Source organism: Cantharellus anzutake (assembly GCF_015039405.1).
Source record: "Cantharellus anzutake strain C23 chromosome Unknown EI90scaffold_6, whole genome shotgun sequence".
In the NCBI taxonomy this organism is placed as follows: Eukaryota; Fungi; Basidiomycota; class Agaricomycetes; order Cantharellales; family Hydnaceae; genus Cantharellus; species Cantharellus anzutake.
Window position 1 is genome coordinate 1,051,476 of NW_024066956.1, and position 15,002 is coordinate 1,066,477.

The following is a 15,002-nucleotide window of genomic DNA, read 5'->3' on the forward strand; positions in this document are numbered from 1 at the left end:
CTAATTCAAGGAGCGCGTGATCTGCCACTAGAGCTTAGCCAAATGGTTTAATGAGCGATCAAAGGCGTCATTGAAGGGTCAGCACATCGCAATGCGGATGAAAGTGACCAAGGAACAAGACGGTGTACTCCATGCAAGGGAGTAATCGCAGTGCACTCCCGAGGGGGATTTTTGAAAAGGTACCTTCTTTAGATAGATCTTGGGCCTCAGGAAACTGGATCACAGGAGCTACAGAGATATAATGATACTCGGAATCGGGTGATAATAGGAAAGGTGACAACGAAGGGGAGGGACTTGTGAACGACTTAAACTTCTCTAACGGCGACGCTTTCACCAACCCCTTCAGCAACTTCTTCAATGGTTCCTCCAGTGGCTTCTTCGCTTGCTCCCGGAAATATGTCCGTGAGGACAGGAGAATCGGGGTGATCCCATTTCGTGCTCCACATGGTGACAGTTCCATCGGTCCATGCAGCTGCCACCCTGAGATAGCTGTAGTCCTTCAAGCGCTCACGGCCGAAAGTCACCCCACTGACTTCGGCGCTTCCAGGAATCATCGTGAACGAGTGCAGGAGGCGATACGATTTGCGGTGCCATATGAAGACTTCCCCTCCTGCACATTAGGGGGTTGGAATCAAGTGTGAGCACATACTAGGGAACGTTCAGTGATCGGGGCCCTACGTTTGTTAGCGCAAATAATGATTTGATCTTCCTCGGACTCATCTGCCACGGGGGCAGGGCTCCGAATCCCAAACTGGCCATAGATAGGGTACTTCCCATCTGCATCTGGAAGGTCAAATGTGTGCAATGGGACAAGCCAGGTAGGGTAAACTCGGAACAAGCGCGGTGGCGTCTAGAATGAAAGCATGTAATAAGTAAGGTGCAAGATTATAGAAAGAACGTGACACTGTACATTACCATCAGACAAAACAAGCAAATGCTTGCCCGAGTGAGATAAGCTCATCCTCTGTATGGAGTCGAAGGTGGGAATTTCGCTACAACATATATGAGTTGGCTGGTCCACAAACACCCAACAAACTTACAAAATAGTCTTCTTTGTCCCGACATCATAGACTGCAATGATATTAACGAGTTTTTCTCTTATCATCACCAATACGCTTACTAATGATTCGACATTCTGAAGGGGATTTTGATGGCTTCGGATAATTTTTGTCTGCTGTTACACTCACTATAGCTATTCCCAATAACCTGCATAACGAAATTCAGCTTACTGACATCATATTCTGCTATATGAATAGAAGCTCACTTGGTTCCGTCCCGGGTGAGAACAGCATCCTCAAGTGCATAGTCAAGATTCCCTGCAACAGGGAGAGGCATACCCTGTAAAGGGTTCAGTCCAAATCCTAAATCAAGAGTGGGCAGCCTTGGATGTGCGCTCTTCCCACCCTGAAAAATTCCTACCGACCTTGGGAACCCAGTTGATGCACTTTATCTGAAGTCCCTGAAGCCCCTGAGACCCCAGAATCACCAGAAGTCTCACCAACCCCACAACCCGCAACGCCTGTTGAATTGCCTGAAACGGGTCTTCAAACCGGCGAGGCTCCAGAAGCTGCTGACGCCGCGGAAGAGGGAGAAGCTCCAGGAGCCGCAGAAGCCACCGCGGCCGCCACAACTGCTGAAGTTGCTGAAGTTGCTGAAGCCACGATGCCTGATAGATAATATGAGATCGTGCAGTTGACACTTGGGGTTAGCTGGTCAGATATACTCGAATTATTACCACACGACTCTCTCTCAACAACATTACTTGAATTGTTTCCATATGATCTCCAGACCAGAGATCATATCCGCGCCGCAAATTCACTCGCTTGACGACCTTCACTTCCAGTTGGTTCGCTTCCCAGATGAATACATCGTTTTCATGCGCTGAAAAAGTAACAACTACGCCCATGTTGATATTCAGCGATCTACAAAGACGGGTTCACCCACAGTAACGGCCGTCGCGATCAAAGTGAATGTCATGGATCATTGCCTTGTGCTCCCGTGGCAACGAAGTTGGAGATAAAAACTCCAGTGCCGGTTCCATTGAATCCATCTTCTTTTTGACCTCCGCCCTAGTATGACGTTTTTCGATGATTACTTTGATGACTGCACGACGAAATTTCTGGATGGGAGAAGTTGGGTTTGAGGGACCCTCGCCTAGTTCCAAGCTCTGGTGGATCGTCCTGATATTCTGTTTGAGCTGAGCGACCGCATGTGCATCGGCATCATTACCTGCGAGTGTGTCGGATGGGTCATTCATGTGCAGGACGATAGGTGAGCAGGGCTGACCTCCAACATTGGACGGCGATTGGTCATCATCTTCTCGCGTCTCCATCGCAATTCGCCTGGCTGAGGTATTGGACGTCGTAGGGAGAATGGAAGGGCGTGTGGTTAAGCGTTGTTGGCACCAATTTTGTGCGAGATTCTTAATCCGCCGAAACCAATCACAGACATCTCCCCATATTTTGTCGATCTCTATGCTGAATTTCGCGTAAAGAAAAAGACAGAAGATGACGATTAAGGTTATAGGCAAGACAGCGATACTGAACACAATTAGCCCCATCATATGTCACGCAAATCAGTAAGAGCAGATACCCGATGATCAGGAGGAACCACTCTTGATATATAGAGTACCACAGTGCAGCTGAGCGATAGGCCCTTGGTATGAGATACGAGACAAGTCGGGTCACAATTTCGTCCGCATCAAAATGGAGAAATTAGAAACAGAGATTTACTCTTGACCCGGACTCACCTTCGAAGAACTTTCAGAACCCAATTGCTCACCAAATCCCATGCTGAACCGGACAAATAATCAAGTTCGTCCTTACGTGCGGCAGAAAAATTAACGGCTTGTTAATATTTAGAGGCTGATAGGCGTACCCCTGTCTTCTTTCTGCTCCCAAATGCAAGATACTCTACAATGAACCAGAGTCCGACGTAGAACAGTGCTGCTGCCGAGATTACTGAAGCAACCGTAACACAGACTGGGATGATTGGGTGACTTGCAAAATTAGAGAATGTGAAGCACACAATGCCCACGGAGAACCTAGAGTGGAAAACTCATGATATGGGCCTGTCATTGTGACGACGGAAGCTCACTAACGATATTACGGATAGAATAAGAAAGATGAGAGGCATCCGGCGAATCCACAGGGATCCCCACCATGAGAGCGCCGACATCGGAGTCGAGAATACAACTGAGGTCCATCTAAAGGAGATGAATGCGTAAACTCGGATCGGCATGTTCCAAACTTACTGATAACTCAGTTGACTGTTGATGGCACTCGCAATGGCAAAAACAAGCGAGACGATCCAGAGGACGTTGACTGCCTGTTCGATCCCCGTACCCGATTGTGTGTAGCTAGATCATGGCAGCAGAGTTGTCGCGGCGCGTCCTAAAGCACAAGTTCGAACAAACTCGCCTGAATTGAATCGTCGTTGCGGATACACTCGCAAAGAGTGCTGCGACTGTTGACAAATTTTGAAATGTTGAATCCCGTTCAGAACGTAATATAATCGGCAAACCTGTCATACACCTTATCAATGTGGTAGTGACAAATTAATGCAAGGACACTGACCCAAGTGAATGAATATATCAAGAGCGCCTGTGACCCCAACTAGATGTTTTGCTATTTTTTCCGGAATGGTGGCGACGTGCGCCCGAACGTGGTGCGAAAGTGTTTCCCCTGTGACATTGGGTTGATCGATTTAGTTACCGGGATATCGGATATGATATGAGAACAAGAAAACTAGCCACGGAAGTTGTCCAAGTTACGACCCCAATATTTCAGGTCTTGAGCGAAATTTTGCAATGAGAGGTCAATCTCCTTTGCGTTATAGCCTGGAATATCATGAAACCCAGGAAGGCCTTTCAATGCAGCATTGAAGACATCAACTCCTTGCCCAAGCTTCTGAAGTCCCGTGGAGAGAGCTTTCCGATCGGGAGTACTAGTGATAGTCTCATCAAGATAAATACTCTCGCGGATGACTTGGGCTGGCGTCCAAAACTGCATGGGTAAGGATGGTAATGGCCGATCAAGCCACTGCTTCTTCAGTTTGGCACTTGATGATGGAGAAGCAATGAGGGGCAGAATACGGAAAACGAACGCCAAGCGAGAGCGAAATTCTTCCGATATTCGAATCAGATGATACGCGGATTTGAGATTCTTGACAGTGTCGGCGATGTGTGTCACGGCTCTGCTGAGCTTCGCCATCCCGCTACAAGGGGGATCAGCGGCCAGTTCGATGATGGGTTTCGTCACAAGTTGACCGGGTTTCCTTACCGCTGAAATCCCTCAAACTCGATATCCTCGATTTCCTCATTTCCCGGGCCAGAATGTGCTAACAATGATAGAATTAAGTCATCCGAAGGTGCACTCAGAGAGGGATAGTTAAGGATTCGTACATGGGTGAGCAACATCGCTCACTAGTTCAGCTGAGACGAGGGTGCGATCAGGCTTCTGACGTTCAGCTGAGGTGATGATGCGGTCCAGCTTCTGACCGAGCTCCTTAAATTCCTTGAGGCACGCCAGGAAAACATCCCTATCATCCTCTGCCGCCATATTGACTTGCGTGGGTGATGGTTCTGAGGGTGGATTAGCCAGACACTCCTGCAGTTCCGGGGCTTGATGGAGATTGTAAGTGTTCCGTTAGATGGCGCTGGTGAAATCCTCCTGAAAGTGAAGTGGGGAACTCGAATGTGCTGACGAGGAGAGACTTGGGTGAAGGTAAGTCCGCTGCTTCACAGTGGCAAGCCCGACTCACAGATATGAAGGCTGCTGGTTAGGACAAAGATCAGCCATTCATTGGAAATACATGGCGCGCGTGTAGAAATGCCAGTTGAGGCCTCTCATTCAATTGTGTCCACTTTTGCCTTGAGAGGAACCCTAGTGAGTGGTCGATTCTACAATATCTGCCAAACGGGGTAGTCGATAACCTACTCTGCAGTTGGCCTAAGGCCCATCAGTTCCCGATCTTCGACTACAATCTAGTAGCGCAAGTGCGTTGTCGCCCAGTCTGTATGCGCTTGCAATTAAACTGGTCGTGAGAATCTATTTCCAATTTTGGCAAGGATACCGCGCGCGGGCCGGGACCGAACATCATATTTAAGTGTTTTGTTTCTGTAGCCAGTTGGAAAAGAAACAGGGGATTTGCAGTAAGGTCAGAACAGGAACTTCACAAAGAATGTCGATATGTAATGACTATCTAACTGAGGCCCAGGGAAGTGTAATACATGCAAAGAAGCGATCGTGCCATACCACCGAGATAATATTTCCTCCATTTAGCATTTGGTATATAGGTCCTACGATCGGGGTACTGGACCACAAGAGTAACGAATAGTATGAGAAGTCGGAGGGCCGGCGCCATGCATGATGGAGGGATTGATTTGCACGCGACCCAAACCTCCATAACAATCTCAAGTTCGTTGACACCTCCATCCGCCCCTTCAATAACTTCTTCGGTAGTTGATCCTCCAGTAGCTGCACTGGTCGCTTGCGGTAATTCGTCAGTGAGGATGGGAGGATTAAGATGATTCCATGTCGTGCTCCGCATAATGCCGGTTCCATCGGTGCATGCAGCTACTATCCTGAGATAGCTGTAGTCCGCCAAGCGCTCACAGCCTAAGTCACCCCACTGACTTCAGCGCTTCCAGGAATCGAGATTGTGAACGGGTGCAGGAGGCGATACGACTCCCGGTGCCATATGAAAACTTTCCCTCCTACAGATTAAGGGGTTAGAATCAAGTGTCAGCACTGGGGGATATATATTCAGTGATCGGAGGCCTTACGTTTGTTAGCGCAAATAATGATTTGATCTTCCTCGGACCCATCTGCCACGAGGGCAGAGCTCCGAATTCCAAACTGGCCATCAATTGGGTATTCCGTCTCATCTGGAAGGTAGAATGTGTGCAATGGGACAAGCGAGGTAGGGTAAACTAGGAACAGGCGTGGTGGCATCTAGAATGAAAGCATGTAATAAGTAAGGTGCAAGATTATAGGAAGAACATGACACTGTACACTGCCATCAGACATAACAAGTAAACGCTTGCCCGAGTAAGATAAGCTCATCCTCCGTATGGAGTCGAAGGTGGGAATTTCGCTACAACATATATGACATGGCTGTCCACAAACACCCAACAAACTTACAAAACAGTCTTCTTTGTCTTGACATTGTAGACTGCAATGATATTAATCAGTTTCTCGCTTATCATCATCATCATCAATACACTTACTAATTATTCGACATTCTGAAGGTGATTTTGATGGCTTCAGATAATCTCTGTCCGCCGTCACATTCACTGTAGCTATCCCAAATAACCTGCATAATGAAATCCAGCTCCGTGACATCATGTGTTATATGCGATAGAAGCTCACTTGGTTCCATCCCGGGTGAGAACAACATCCTCGAGTACGTAGTCAAAATCCTCTCCAAAAGGGAGGCGTGTGCCCTGTAAAAGCTTCAGTCCAAATCCCCAAATTAAGAGTGGGCGGCCTTGGATGTGCGCTCTTCCCACCCTGAAAAATTCCCACCGACATCGGAAACCCAGTTGAGCCGCTTTATAGCGCCCACCGGCTGAAGCCACTGAGACTCTTGACGCCCCAGAATCGCCAGAAATCCCACAAACCGCAGGAACCGACCAACGAAGTCAGTTGGCTGAGACCCCTGAATCCACTCAAACCACCGAAGCCACCGGAACCCCTGAAGTCGCTGGAGTTGCTGGAACTGCTCGCGCCACCGAAGCCGCTCAAGCCGCTGAAACCGCTGGAGTTGTTGGAGCTGCTCAAGCCACCGAAGCCACCGAAGCTGCTCAAGTCTCCCAAGCCGCTGAAGCCACAGAAACGCAAAGAGCCGCAAAAACTTTTGAGGCCTCTGAAACCATAGAGGTGCTAGGAACCACCGTAGCCTCCACCCCTGTAGAAATTGCTGAAGCCACGATCCCTGGTAGACAGCATGAGATCGTGCAGTTGACGCTTGGGGTTAGCTGGTAAGACATACTTTAATTATTATCACTCGACTCTCTCTCAATAACATTACTTGAATTGTTTTCATGCGATCTCCGAACTGGAGATCAAATCCGCGCCACCGCAAATCCACTCGATCAATGACCCTCATTCCCATTTGGTTCGCTTCCCAGATGAATACATTGTCTTCGTGCCCTGAAAAAGTAACAACTATACCCATGTTGATATTCAGCGATCTTGTTTCTACCAAGACGAGTTTGACCTACAGTGACGGCCGTCGTGAGAAAAATTGATGTCATGGATCATTGCGTTGTGCTCCCGTGTCGATGGAGTTGGAGACAAAAATTGTAGTGCCAATTCCATCCCCCGTTTGGCCTCCGCCCTAGCACGACGTCTTTCCATGATTACTTTGATGACTGCACTACGAAATTTCTGGGCGGGAGAGGTTGAGTTCGAGGGACCATCGCCTAGTTCCAGGCTCCGTTGGATTGTTCTGATATCCAGTCTGAGCTGAGTGACCGCATGCGCCTCAGCATCATCCCCTGCGAGTGTGTCAGATTCAGGGAGTAGGGTCATTCGTGTACAGGGCGATAAATGAGCAAGGCTGACCTCCAACATTGGATGGTGGTTGGTCATTATCTCCTCGCGTCTCCATCGCAGTGCGTCGGATTGGGATATCGAACGTCATAGGGAGAATGGAATTGCGTGTGGTTAAGTCTCGTTGGCGCCGCCGATGTTGTGCGAGTTTCCCCAGGTTTTCCCTTATTAAGTCGGAAAGTATGACCGACATTTCGAGAGAAAAATTAAAACAAATGACGATCAAAGTTATAGGAAAGACAGCAATGCTAGACGCAATTAGCCCCATCATATGTCAAACAAATCAGTAAGAGCAGGTACCCGAATGTCAGGAGGAACCACACTCGATAGTTGGAGCACCATGATTTAACTGACTGATAGGACCTTGATACGAGATACGAGACAGGTCGGGTCACGATTTCATCCACATCGGGATGGAGAAATTAGAACTAGATATCTACTCTTCACCCGGACTCACCATCGAAAACCATTCAGAACTCCATCCCTCGCCAAATCCCATGCTGAAGGAGCCGAGTAATCCTTTACATGCGACAGAAAAATTGGTCAGAAACAGCTCGATGATACCCAGAAGCTGTTATGCGTACTCCTGTATTCGTCCCGCTCGCAAATGACAAATACTCCGCAATGAACCAGGTCCCGACGAAGAGCAGTCCTGCTGCTGAGACTGCTGAAGCAGCCGTGACGCAGAACGGGATGATCGGGTGGTGAGCAAAATGAGAGAATGTGAAGCAGACAATGCCCGCGGAGAACCTGGAGCAGTACACTCATTGTATAAGCCAAGTCATCCTAACAATGAAAAGTGTTTTGCTAACGATATGACGGATAGAACAAGAAAGATGAGAGGCGCTCGGCGAGTCCACAGGGATCTCTGCCAAGGGAGAGTTGAAAGGGGGGTCATGAATATCATCGAGGACCATCTAAAGAAGATGATCAACTTGTAAACAAGTTGTATCGACGTGGCTTCAAACTCAACTGATAACTGAGTTGACTGTTGATGGCACTCGCGATGGCAAAAACAAGCGAGACGATCCAAAGGATATTGACCGCCTGATCGATCCTCGTATCCGTTTGCGTATAGCTAGATCACGGCAGCGAAGCTGTCACGGGTTTTCAAGGCACAAGCTCGGACGACTTGCCTCAGTTGAATGGTCGATGCGGATACACTCGCAAAGAGTGTTGCCACTGTTGACAGATTTTGGAATGTTGGGTCTCGTTCAGAATGTAATACAATCGGCAAACCTGCCAAACGTCTTATCAGTTTTTGGTGGTGCCAAATTACTTATGTGATGCAAGGACACTCACCCAACCGAATGAATATCTTGAGAGCGTCAGTGATCTCACATAAATGATGTATTATCTTACCCGGTACGGTGGCGACGTGCACCAGGATGTGGTGCCGATGGACTTGCCCTGTAACATAGGGCTAGTCACTAGTTACCAGGATCAGACATGAGAGACAAGAAAAACTAACCACGGAAGTTACTCAAGTTACGACCCCAATAATTCAGATCTTGAGCGAAATTTTGCAATGAGGCGTCAAGGCCACTTGCATTATAGCCCGGAACATCGTGAAACCCGGGGAGGCCTTTCAAAGTAGTATTGAAGACATCAACACATTGGCCAAGCTTCTGAAGCCTCTCAGCGATAGTTCCTACGTCAGTCGTAGCGGCCTCATCGAGAAGCAAAACACTTTCATCGATCTGTGATAGCTGGCTGGGCCATTGCGTCTTCAGTTTGGCATTCAATGATGGAAAAGCAATGGAAACGAGGGTATAGAAGACGAGAGCCAAGCGGGAGCAAAGTGCCTCCGATACTCGAACCAGTCGATACGCAGATTTGAGTTCCTTGACGCCATCGGCAACGCTTTGCACAACGCTGCTGAGTTCCTTCATCCCGCTACAAGGTGATTCAGCGGCCGCCAGTTAGATGATCGGTTTCAATCGCAACTTACCGCTGAAATGCCTCAAACTGTTCATCTTCGTTAATTTCAGGACTGGAATGCGCTGACAAGAACAGATGGTGCACTCAGCGAGGGAACGGTTAAGATGGGAAGAATGCATACGTGCATTGAACATCGCCCACTGGTTCAGCTGAGGCGCCGAGGGTGCGATGATCGGGCCTCTGACTCCGTTCAGCTGAGGTGATGATGCGATCCAGCTTCTGACCGAGCTCCTTAAATTCCTTGAGGCATGCTAGGAAAACATCCCTATCATCCTCTGCTGCGATGTTGACTTGCGTGGGTAATGGTTCTGAGGGTGGATTAGCCATCAAGGAAGCGACACTCCTGCACTGCAGTTCAGGGGCTTGATGGAGGTTGTAAATGTTCCGTTGGATGGTAGTGACGAAATTCTCCTGAAGTGAAGTGGGGGAACTCAAATGTGCTGACGAGGAGAGACTTGAGTGAGGGCAGTCCACTAGTTCACAGTCGTAATCCCCGCTCCTAGATATCAATGCTGCCGGTAGGACAAAGGCCAGCGATTAATTGGAAATACATATACATGATAGAGGCTGACCCGCGTGCCATAGAAATGTCGGTGAGGCCTCTCATTCAATTCCCATTTTTCCTTGAGAGGAAACCTTGTCAGTGGTCGATTCTACGTTCTCTGCCAAACAGGGTAGTCGATACTTGGTACGCAAACTGGTTGTGAGAATACATTTCCAATTTTGGTAAGGATGCCTCGGGCCGGGACCACACCGTTGGGCGTTGAATCAACATCATATCTAAGTATTTTGTTTAACCATGCATGGAAGATGCAGGAAGATGGGAAATGAAAAGTAAGGTACGTCCGATCGGTGAGTGGTTTCGACGACGATCGGGTACTTCACGAAGAATGGCGACATGTAATGATTCCGATGATTCAACAAGTAAATCGAACCAGCTGAGGCACAGGGAGGTGCAATACATGCAGGTGCTATACTACCGAGATAATCTTTCATCCATTAGATATATAGGTCCTACCATCGGGGAACTGGACCACAGGAGTTACGAAAACGAAGAACAGTATGAGGTGTCGGAAGGCCATAACGGAGGGATTTGCATGCAATTTAAACCTCCGTAATAATATCTTCGTCGACAACTCCATCCGCCCCTTCAATGACTTCTTCGATGGTTCCTCCAGTAGTTTCACTGGTCGCTCGCGGTAATTCGTCAGTGAGAACGGAAGGATTAGGGTGATCCCACTTCGAGCCCCACATGATGACAGTTCCATCGGTGCATGCAGCAGCCACCTTCAGATAGCTGTAGTCCTCCAAGCGCTCACAGCCGAAAGTCACCCCACTGACTTCAGTGCCCCAGGGAATCGAAATTTCGAGCGAGTACAGGAGACGATAGGATTCACGGTGCCATATGAAGATTTCCCCCCCTAAGATTAGAAGAATCAGCACTAGGGAACGCTCGCCGATTGGAGCCATACGTTTGTTAGCGCAAATGATGATTTGATCTTCCTCGGACTCACCTGCCACGGGGGCAGGGCTCCGAATCCCAAACTGGCCATAGATAGGGTACTTCCCATCTGCATCTGGAAGGTCAAATGTGTGCAATGGGACAAGCCAGGTAGGGTAAACTCGGAACAGGCGAGGTGGCGTCTAGAATGAAAGCATGTAACAAGTGAGGTGGGAAATATAGATAGAATACTGTACACTGCCATCGGACATAACAAGCAAACGCTTGCCTGAGTAAGATAAGCTCATCCTCCGTATGGGGTCGAAAGTCGGAATTTCGCTACAAAACATATGACATGTCTGTCCATAAACACCTAATAAAACTTACAAATCAATCTCATCCTCCCAGGCATCGCAGACTGTTCGAATGATATTAACCACTTTCTGGATTATCATCATTAATGCACTTACTGATGATTCGACATTCTGGAGGGGATCTTGATGGCTTAAGATGATTTTTGTCGGCCGTTGAACCCAATGTAGCTATTCCCAATAACCTTGCAGTGATAAAATTCAGCGCCTTGACATCATTTGTGCTATAAATAGAAGCTCACTTCGTTCCATCCGGGGTGAGAACCGCATCCTCTAGTGCGTAGTCAAGACCAACCCAAGGAATGAGTCTCGAGATCTGAGATACAGGCAAAAGATTCAGTCCAAATTCCAAATCAAGAGTGAGGGGCTTGGGGTGACCTCGGGAACCCAGTTGATGTGCTTTATAGTACCCAGTTTCCGAAGACGCCGAAGCCGCCAAAGCCGCCACCCCTGCTAGACAATGAGATCGTGAGAATCGGAGTTAGCCAGCAAGGCATACCAGTCCACCAATGATCAATACTCGATTCTCTCTCAGTGATGTCACTCTCAACGCTCTCATGTGATCCCGAGACCGGGACAAGGTTCCGATCAACTCCTGGGCAGGGCTAGATCCGTGCCGCCGCATATCCACTCGGTCAATAACCATCACTTCCATTTGGTCTAATTCCCAGAATAATATATTGTCATCTTCCCTCGAAAAAGTAACAACTACTAGCATCAGCAATGGTGTGGTTCTACAAGAGATATGTTTGACCTACGGTAACGGCCATCGTAATGAAAATTAATGTCATGGATCATCGTCGTATGCTCCCGTGATGACTGAACGGGTGACAGAGACTTCAGTGCCGGTTCCATTGACTCCATCTTCTTTCTGAGTTTTGCCCTAGCATGACGTTTTTCCTTAATTACCCTCATCGCAACATTACGAAATTTCTGGATGGGAGTAGTTGGATTTGAGGGACCCTCGCTTAGTTCCAAGTTCTGGTGGATCGCCCTGATACCTATTTTGAACTGAGAGATCGCATGTGCCTCAGCATCATTACCTGCGAGTGTATCGGATTCAGGGAGTGGGGTCATTTGTGTACAGGACGATGGATGAGCAGGGCTGACCTCCAACTTTATCTCCTCGCGTCTCTATCACACTGCGCTGGAATCGGGTATCGGACGTCGTGGGGAGAACGGAATTGCGTGTGGTTAAGCGTTGTTGGCGCCAATTCTGTATGCGATTCTTAGTCCGCCGAAACCAATCGCAAGCCTGTTCCCATATTTCGTCAACCTCTATCTCAAACCAAAAGCAAAGGAAAAGACAAGAAATTATAACTAAAGTTATAGGTAGGACAGCAATGCTGGACATAATTAGCCCGATCAGATGTCAAGCAGATGAGTGAGAGCAGATACCCGAAGAGTATGAGGAACCATCCCCGATGTTCAGAACACCATAGTGCAGCTGACCGATAAGCCCTTGAAACAAGACAAATTGCGTTACGATTTCATCCGTATTGGGTGGAGAAATTAGAATTATATAGACCCGTACTCACCGTCGAACGACTTGCAGAACCCAATCACTCGCCAAATCCCATGCTGAATGGAACAAATAATCATGTTCGTCCTTACATGCGACAGAAAAAATGGTCAGAAACAGTTCGATGATTCAGAGGCTGTTGTGCGTACCCCTGTCTTCGTTCCGCTCCCAAATGAAAAATACTCTGCAATGAACCAGGTCCCGACGAAAAAAAGTCCTGCTGCTGAGACCGCTGAAGCAGCTGTGACGCAGAATGGGATGATTGGATGGTTCGAAAAATGAGAGAATGTGAAGAAGACAACGCCCGCGGAGAATCTGGAGTAGCACACTCAGTGGATAAGCCAATCATTATAATAACGAAAGCTCGCTAACGATATTACGGATAGAACAAGAAAGACGAGAGGCGCTCGGCGGATCCACAGGGATCTCCACCATGGGAGAGCTGAGAGTGGGGTCATGAATACAATTGAAGACCATCTAAAGAAGATGATCAGGTGGACTTGTATCGGCGTACTCCACTCACTGATAAGTGAGTTGACTGTTGATGGCACTTGCGATGGCAAAAACAAGCGAGACGATCCAGAGGACATTGACCGCCTGGTCGACCCTCGTATCCCGTTGCGTGTAGCTAGATCACAAGAAGCTGTCACGGGTTTCAAGGCACAAGTTCAAACAACCTGCCTTAATTGAATGGTCGATGCGGATACACTCGCAAAGAGTGTTGCCACTGTTGACAGATTTTGAAATGTTGGGTCTCGTTCAGAATGCAACACAATCGGCAAACCTACCAAACACCTTATCAGTTTGGTAGTGGCAAATTGTGTGACGTAAGGACACTGACCCAACCGAATGAATATTCCGAGAGCGTCTGTGATCTCACCTAGATGATGTACTATGTTACCCGGTATGGTAGCAACGTGCGCCCGGATGTGGTGCTGATGGACTTGCCCTGTAACATAAGATTAGTCACCAGTCAGACATGAGACAAGAAATTAACCCTGAAAGTTATTCAAGTTACGGCCCCAATATTTCAGATCTTGAGCGAAATTTCGCAGTGAGGTGTCAATGCCACTTGCGCTATAGCCTGGAACATCGTGAAACCCAGGGAGGCCTTTCAAAGCAGCGTTGAAGACATCAACGCATTGGCCAAGCTTCTGAAGTCTCTCAGAGATAGTTCCTGCGTCAGACGTAATGGCCTCATCGAGAGGAAGAACACCTTCATCGATGATCTGTGCTGGCGTCCAATGCTGTGATGGCTGGCTGGGCCACTGCGTCTTCAGTTTGGCATTCGATGAGGGGAAAGCAATGGCACCGAGGGTATAGAAAACGAGAGTCAAGCGAGAGCGAAGTGCCTCCGACACTCGAACCAGTCGATACGCAGATTTGAGTTCCTTGACGCCGTCGGCAATACTTTGCACGGCGCCGCTGAGATTCTTCATCCCACTACAAGGTGATCCAGCAGCCAGTTAGACAATGGGCTTCATCACAACTTACCGCTGAAATGCCTCAAACTGTTCATCCTCGTTCCGAGGACTGGAATACGCTGACAAGCACAGATAGTGCACTCAGCGGGGAATGATTATGATTGAAGAATGCGTACGTGCATGAACATCGCTCACTGGTCCAGCTGAGGCGAGGGTGAGATCGGAGGTGATGATGCGGTCCAGCTTCTGACCGAGCTCCTTAAATTCCTTGAGGCAGGCCAGGAAAATATCCTTATCAGCCTCTGACGCGACGTTGACTTGCGTGGGTGATGGTTCTGAGGGTGGATTAGCCATCAAGGAAGCGACACTCCTGCAGTTCAGGGGCTGGATGGAGGTTGTAAATGTTCCGTTAGATGGCGCTGATGGAGTGAAGTGGGGGCTCTAATGTACTGATGAGGGAAGACGGCCAGGACAAAGTCCAGCGATTCATTGGAAATACACGATAGAGGCTGGTTCGCGTGTAGAAATGCTGGTTGAGGCTTCTCATTCAATTGGCACTCGGTTTCCTTGAGAGGAAACCGTGTCAGACAAAATCAGTGTTCGATTCCACGTTATTTTCCAAACGGGGTGCCCCGCAGTGGCCTAGGCCCATTAGCGCCCGATCATCGACTACAATATAGTAGTGCAAGTCCGTGTCGCCCAGTTTGTACGGGCTTGCAACTGGTTGTTGAGCTCCACGCCAATCTA

At 48.3% G+C, this 15,002-nt stretch overlaps 6 protein-coding genes across 6 annotated transcripts; all 6 read right to left on the reverse strand.

Moving 5' to 3' along the window:
- Positions 1-178: 178 nt before the first annotated feature.
- On the reverse strand, positions 179-4,607 carry EI90DRAFT_3038088 (uncharacterized protein; the record flags this gene model as incomplete). Its single annotated transcript, XM_039058838.1, has 21 exons — positions 179-225; positions 306-610; positions 679-850; positions 911-992; positions 1,041-1,071; positions 1,121-1,206; positions 1,265-1,338; positions 1,424-1,666; positions 1,724-1,896; positions 1,945-2,229; positions 2,287-2,540; positions 2,593-2,655; positions 2,750-2,820; positions 2,878-3,043; positions 3,101-3,205; positions 3,254-3,358; positions 3,420-3,522; positions 3,576-3,683; positions 3,755-4,215; positions 4,281-4,338; positions 4,403-4,607. Coding segments are annotated over 20 exons (3,150 nt in total), but the record flags the coding sequence as incomplete, so codon positions are not given.
- A 967-nt stretch (positions 4,608-5,574) lies between these two features.
- On the reverse strand, positions 5,575-6,386 carry EI90DRAFT_2297014 (uncharacterized protein). The gene is made up of 5 exons (XM_039052843.1): positions 6,372-6,386; positions 6,230-6,315; positions 6,033-6,174; positions 5,786-5,954; positions 5,575-5,716 (listed from the first exon to the last, which is right to left on the reverse strand). The coding sequence occupies exons 2-5, from the start codon at positions 6,241-6,243 to the stop codon at positions 5,619-5,621; spliced, it is 423 nt and encodes a 140-aa protein (XP_038921462.1). The 5' UTR covers positions 6,244-6,315; positions 6,372-6,386; the 3' UTR covers positions 5,575-5,618.
- Positions 6,387-7,170: 784 nt separating this feature from the next.
- EI90DRAFT_2298254 (uncharacterized protein) lies at positions 7,171-9,912 on the reverse strand. The gene is made up of 12 exons (XM_039052844.1): positions 9,623-9,912; positions 9,508-9,524; positions 9,028-9,452; positions 8,919-8,966; positions 8,693-8,738; positions 8,530-8,634; positions 8,369-8,473; positions 8,141-8,220; positions 8,014-8,075; positions 7,857-7,909; positions 7,569-7,720; positions 7,171-7,501 (listed from the first exon to the last, which is right to left on the reverse strand). Exons 1-12 carry the CDS (start codon positions 9,629-9,631, stop codon positions 7,203-7,205), a joined length of 1,401 nt encoding a protein of 466 aa, XP_038921463.1. The 5' UTR covers positions 9,632-9,912; the 3' UTR covers positions 7,171-7,202.
- Positions 9,913-10,601: 689 nt separating this feature from the next.
- On the reverse strand, positions 10,602-12,386 carry EI90DRAFT_3117624 (uncharacterized protein; the record flags this gene model as incomplete). Its single annotated transcript, XM_039063011.1, has 8 exons — positions 10,602-10,918; positions 10,970-11,141; positions 11,196-11,277; positions 11,326-11,356; positions 11,409-11,494; positions 11,552-11,759; positions 11,817-12,017; positions 12,068-12,386. 8 exons carry the CDS (start codon positions 12,384-12,386, stop codon positions 10,602-10,604), a joined length of 1,416 nt encoding a protein of 471 aa, XP_038921464.1.
- Positions 12,387-12,859: 473 nt separating this feature from the next.
- EI90DRAFT_3038116 (uncharacterized protein) lies at positions 12,860-13,693 on the reverse strand (the record flags this gene model as incomplete). The annotated part of the gene is made up of 4 exons (XM_039058839.1): positions 13,673-13,693; positions 13,204-13,615; positions 12,981-13,146; positions 12,860-12,918 (listed from the first exon to the last, which is right to left on the reverse strand). Coding segments are annotated over exons 2-4 (395 nt in total), but the record flags the coding sequence as incomplete, so codon positions are not given.
- EI90DRAFT_2296867 (uncharacterized protein) lies at positions 13,404-14,993 on the reverse strand. Its single transcript, XM_039052842.1, has 5 exons — positions 14,432-14,993; positions 14,326-14,374; positions 13,829-14,274; positions 13,673-13,711; positions 13,404-13,615 (listed from the first exon to the last, which is right to left on the reverse strand). The coding sequence occupies exons 1-5, from the start codon at positions 14,607-14,609 to the stop codon at positions 13,500-13,502; spliced, it is 828 nt and encodes a 275-aa protein (XP_038921466.1). The 5' UTR covers positions 14,610-14,993; the 3' UTR covers positions 13,404-13,499.
- Between the last annotated feature and the right edge of the window lie 9 nt (positions 14,994-15,002).

Coding starts and splice junctions, on each gene's coding strand:
- EI90DRAFT_2297014 (XM_039052843.1), bottom strand. Junction 5,955..6,032: donor ACTCGGGCAAGCGTTTACTT/GTTATGTCTGAT, acceptor CTTTCATTCTAG/ATGCCACCACGCCTGTTCCT. Junction 5,717..5,785: donor CATTATTTGCGCTAACAAAC/GTAAGGCCTCCG, acceptor CTTAATCTGTAG/GAGGGAAAGTTTTCATATGG.
- EI90DRAFT_2298254 (XM_039052844.1), bottom strand. Junction 7,721..7,856: donor TGGTTCCTCCTGACATTCGG/GTACCTGCTCTT, acceptor CGACTTAATAAG/GGAAAACCTGGGGAAACTCG. Junction 7,502..7,568: donor ACCACCATCCAATGTTGGAG/GTCAGCCTTGCT, acceptor ACACACTCGCAG/GGGATGATGCTGAGGCGCAT.
- EI90DRAFT_2296867 (XM_039052842.1), bottom strand. CDS start 14,609: ATGGCTAATCCACCCTCAGAACCATCACCCACGCAAGTCAACGTCGCG. Junction 13,712..13,828: donor TAACTTGAATAACTTTCAGG/GTTAATTTCTTG, acceptor TACATCATCTAG/GTGAGATCACAGACGCTCTC. Junction 13,616..13,672: donor CGGAATATTCATTCGGTTGG/GTCAGTGTCCTT, acceptor GGTGTTTGGTAG/GTTTGCCGATTGTGTTGCAT.